The following is a 5,022-nucleotide window of genomic DNA, read 5'->3' on the forward strand; positions in this document are numbered from 1 at the left end:
TAATATCTATTAATGTTTGTTGTTAAGTTGATAACATATTGAAAACATTGACATTAACTCTCAAAGTTAACATTCAATTTTACTTTTGAAATTTGATTCTTAAATTTTAATTGATTTAAATTGGACGTTAAAATTTATAATCGTATTTTTACGTTAGTTTTTGAACTCATTTTTATTAATGGTATACTGATTTAGCACGTTAATCTACCGCATTAAATAAAATAGAACAATAAATTATATATTGGCATTCAATATTCAATAGAATAACATTGTTTCACTTAATAGAAATTAAAATATATCTCATTTTATAATTAACACTAATAAAAAAAAATATGTTTTAACCACTATTCATGTGAAATAACGTCATTTCATCAAAGATTAGATATTATTATATCAATATAAAACGATATCGTCTTATTTTATTAAGTATAACAACTCAATATATCAAATTAGTAAACCGTAGAAATAATACTAAAGATTAATAAAAATTATAATAATTATTTTTTGAATCTAATTTGAATCTATTAAAATTTTAGGATTACTTTTAAGTTGGATGTCAATTTTGAAGGATAAGATGGAATATTATCTCTCTACCCTCTTGGATCTAATTTGGACTTCACGAAATCAAATCAAATGCTATTATTGAAAAGGTTGGATATAGATATAAAGCATTGAAGCCTAGTCTTGATCTAACCCCTCAATATTGGATAAGAGTTTTGCAGTGGAGTGTCCACCACTTCTCTTCATTAAAATAACATTAAAAACATGTGGCTCCAAAGAAAACACCCCATTGGTTAGGATTGTAGGACCACGAGTCGTGTGTGTGAAGAATTATTTGAAACTTTTTTTTCATCTCTCTCTCTCTCTCTCTCTCTCTCTCTCTCAGGGTGGGTCATTGTTTCCCCACATTGGTCTCTTTCTTTGTTGTGCAACTCTGTCATATAGTAGTTGCTATGTATTATGAAATCATGCACGATTACTGTGCACTGTGTTCAACGTTTTCTTTTAAGGAGACCATACCTTCCCCACAGGTAACTCATCAATTATTGCTCACACAAATTATATTTACTCTTCGCAAAAAACAAGTTTCATTATAAGTTATTACTTATTATAAACCAAATGATGTAATATTTGCAAATAAATAAATAAATTGAATAATTGATTTTAATATTTTTTTGGTCGGAGGATAATATATAATTAACTTACATATTATGGTTTTCTGTTCACTAGCGAAGTGGCACAGTCCCTTATCATTTGCCAGTTGCCATGAGCTTGCTCGCATCCAACTATTTCTAACGTTGTTGCTATGACAACCATACAAGATACAACACATGAACATGTCAATAGCCAAATAAATCCACCACACAAAAATGAGCGCATGCAACATGGTGGGTGAAGAATTGAATGCCCAATAAAACATGTACATCTATTTATATGCATTATTGAATTAAACAAATTAAACATAGACAGATGTGAATTTTATTTTATTTTTTAAGTACTGCTAAAGAAATTGAAGAGTATCATTCTTATACAAACTCATTATTAACTGATACTCTTCCTCTCTTCCATAGCGTCATTCTAAGCAATTTCCATTGCTGCCACGAAAAAAAATCATTTTCATTGGTATATGATAGCAACTCAATGTGCCAACTCAATTTACTATTGTCAGAGATGAATTTAGGTCTAACATGAGTTACAAATTAAAATTTGAGTAGTTAACTTTTGGCATAATGCAATTTAAAGAGCCATTTTGGTATTTATCTTTAGATTGAAAGAAAGAATAAAAAAATTCTTACATAATAACATTAATAAGGATACTAAGTTGTTTTACTTTTACAACATCAAGGAGTTACGTGTATGCTACAGACTTTGTAGGAACTAGGAAGACGGTAGACAAGTTTCTTCTTCCAAATAATCAGGTAATTCAAAATATGTTTTTTTTTTGGAGCTGGAGGTAATTCAAGAGATTCTGAACTTCTTCTTTCTTTTTTTTTTTCAATTTGGGCTGCTCAACTTTTTCTTTGGTATATAGTTTTTCTTGGTGGGCTATGCGGGCTCAATCAGTTGGGTTATAAGTGTTGGACCTAGGGGGCTGGATAAAAGAATAAAATTCAATTACCAAAAAAAAAAAGTTGAATCCCAAGTCAACATATATTTGGGTACGTATACCTTTGAGAACAACATGCACGATGCATGACTATACTGCATGATAAGTCCGAAACAATAACGAATTGGTTTCACTCTCCAATCAAACATGACATTTCTTTTACAATCCCGCTACATTACTATCAGTGTTTCTTTCAACTTTTGCCAATTCTTATTTATAATTGTGTTTAATAGAAGTATCTTTATAGATGTATCTAATAAAAATGTCTTTTTTATGATTATATTTAATAGAAGTATTTTTATAGATATATTTTTTGAATGTGTCTTTTTATATATATGTTTAAAATATAATAATTAATTATTGTTAAAAATAAATTAACAGATAATATATTTGGTACAGTATACTTTTCCTTTTTTTTTACTAGGAAATTCGTTAAATATTTTTTAATAAAAATGGAAAAATAAACAAAATGTTCAATGGGATTATTCTTATTTCTTATATTTCGTGTTGTGTTGAGTGAGTCTTGGTGTCCATGAAATGAGGATAAGCGACGAGATCGAACGGCACAAAGCTGGCTCCCCCACTGACTCGTGCTACATTGTTTGAATTCAGATCTACGATTTCAGGTGTGTTAGTTATTTAACTGGCGAGTGGCGCGAGGCCAGCAGCAGTGTTGTTGCGTAACTAACTAACTAACTAAGCATGGGAAAGTCGTACCCAACGGTGAGTGAAGATTACGAGAAGGCCATTGAGAAGGCGAGGAGAAAGTTGAGGGGATTGATCTTCGAGAAGCAATGCGCTCCCCTTATGCTCCGTTTGGCGTAAGTAATAACTTGTATTCTAATCTAAATTAAATGAAATCAAATATTAATTTGAATTGATAATATTTAGATGGCACTCGGCGGGTACGTTCGACGTGAAATCGAAGACGGGTGGTCCATTCGGAACCATGAAGCACGAAGCTGAACAAAAGCATGAAGCTAACAGGGGGCTTGATATTGCTGTCAACCTCTTGGAGCCTCTCAAGCAGCACTTCCCTAACATTACATACGCTGATTTTTACCAGTTGGCCGGCGTTGTTGCCGTTGAGATTACCGGTGGCCCCGAAGTTCCTTTTCACCCTGGCAGAGAGGTAACTAATTCATTTATTTTAATTAATTAAAAACATGACAAATAGTTATCTAACTTTTTAATTCAAAAATACATAAGTTCTTTTGTCCAAAATATAAAAAGATAAATAGATGGATTTAGATATTTTGCAATTTAGAAAATAAAAAATATTTTTGTATTTTTATTTAATTAATTAATAATTTATTTATCTTTAAAATAAAAAGTCAGAGACTTGTTGAAAAAGTATAGGGAGCCAATGTAATATCTGTATAATGTGTATAATGTAGATTTAGGAATATTCAATTCAATATTAAAGATATAACTATTAGTATTACCTTTTTTCTATCAGCTTAAACTTTTGAGACAAGTGATTTCATGACATTATCAGAGCTCTAGATCCAAAAAATTAAGAGTTCGTTTTTTAGTGAACTCCAAAATCAGCTTTAAGCTTTAATTTATTGTTAACGAACTTTTTCTGCTCATTATTCCTTTAATTTGATTAGGACAAGGCTGATCCACCTCCAGAGGGTCGCTTGCCCGATGCAACAAAGGGTAATGACCATTTGAGGGAGTTGTTTGTGCAAACAATGGGACTCACTGATCAAGATATTGTTGCCCTTTCTGGTGCTCACACCCTTGTAAGTTTGATTGATAGAAAAAATAGTGTAAAATCATTTCTCTTATGTAATAACTAATAACTAACATCAATTGGATGCAGGGTAGGTGCCACAAGGATCGTTCTGGATTTGAGGGTCCTTGGACTTCCAATCCTCTGGTTTTTGACAACTCATACTTCACGTGAGTTTGATATATTCCTAATTCTCTAACATGTAGTCCAATAGAGTACCATAACACAATTTGATTGGTGATAAATGATAGGGAACTGGTGGGGGGCGAAAGGGACGGACTTTTGCAGCTCCCAACTGACAAGGCATTGCTGGAGGATCCTGTTTTCCGCCCTCTTGTTGAGAAATATGCCAAAGTCTGTACAAACTTCATTTATATGCATTTCTTATACCATCATTATATAACACTACTTGTGTGCTGATCCATCTCAATTCAGGATGAAGACGCATTCTTTGCTGATTACACTCAAGCTCACTTAAAGCTCTCTGAACTTGGGTACCTACTCTACTTAATTTCTAAGGTGGAAACTCAGGTGCAGTCGACTTCATGTGAAGTTGATACTTGAGAGCCGTTATATGATTTGACTGATTTGACTAAATTTTCATTTAACGGCTCTTAGATATCAACTTTACGTGAAGTCGACTTCACATGAGTTTTCACCAATTTCTAATCTTATTCTTAAGTTTTATTTACACTTCATATATGTGTGTGTAAGTAAATACTTTTCTCATTATTCGCAGGTTTGCTGATACGGGACACCAGGAGGGATCTTGAAGGATCACAAATTCTCTTTATCTTTCACAAAGCTTACATGATTTTTAAGGCAATGACTTGTGATAGAATCCAGATACAGATTTTGGGACTAGTTTTTTTTTTTTTTTTTCTCCGGCTGGCGCGACGAGCTTTTGATGAGTAATAACAATTTTCATAATATTTTTTTTTTAAAATAAATACTATGACTTAGGGATTTTATTTTCTTCTTGCTGTCTGCAATGTATGTATGAATTTCTGATTTTTTATTTATGGTTGAAAAGAGATGTGGTCCAGAGGCACAACCAATTCAACAAAACTTACAAGCAAGAAAGTTAAATATCAATTATACGACAAAATTAATTTTCACTTCAGTAATATACAAATCCATATTTGCTTACAGTACAAGTACTATTACAGAGCCCATA

The 5,022-nt window shown here is 31.9% G+C and overlaps 1 protein-coding gene across 1 annotated transcript; it reads left to right on the forward strand.

The window, feature by feature from the left end:
- The first annotated feature begins 2,809 nt into the window (after positions 1-2,809).
- Positions 2,810-4,618, forward strand: LOC130945712 (L-ascorbate peroxidase, cytosolic-like). The gene is made up of 7 exons (XM_057874420.1): positions 2,810-2,928; positions 2,999-3,239; positions 3,721-3,855; positions 3,936-4,015; positions 4,097-4,199; positions 4,281-4,339; positions 4,585-4,618. Exons 1-7 carry the CDS (start codon positions 2,810-2,812, stop codon positions 4,616-4,618), a joined length of 771 nt encoding a protein of 256 aa, XP_057730403.1.
- Positions 4,619-5,022: the final 404 nt, after the last annotated feature.

Source organism: Arachis stenosperma, chromosome 8, assembly GCF_014773155.1.
Source record: "Arachis stenosperma cultivar V10309 chromosome 8, arast.V10309.gnm1.PFL2, whole genome shotgun sequence".
In the NCBI taxonomy this organism is placed as follows: domain Eukaryota; kingdom Viridiplantae; phylum Streptophyta; class Magnoliopsida; order Fabales; family Fabaceae; genus Arachis; species Arachis stenosperma.

What these genes read in the sequence shown, in the direction of transcription:
- LOC130945712 (XM_057874420.1), top strand. Translation starts at nt 2,810, where the DNA reads ATGGGAAAGTCGTACCCAACGGTGAGTGAAGATTACGAGAAGGCCATT. An exon ending in CCCCTTATGCTCCGTTTGGC is followed by an intron (nt 2,929 to 2,998) that starts GTAAGTAATAAC and finishes GATAATATTTAG; the next exon opens with ATGGCACTCGGCGGGTACGT. An exon ending in TTAAAGCTCTCTGAACTTGG is followed by an intron (nt 4,340 to 4,584) that starts GTACCTACTCTA and finishes CATTATTCGCAG; the next exon opens with GTTTGCTGATACGGGACACC.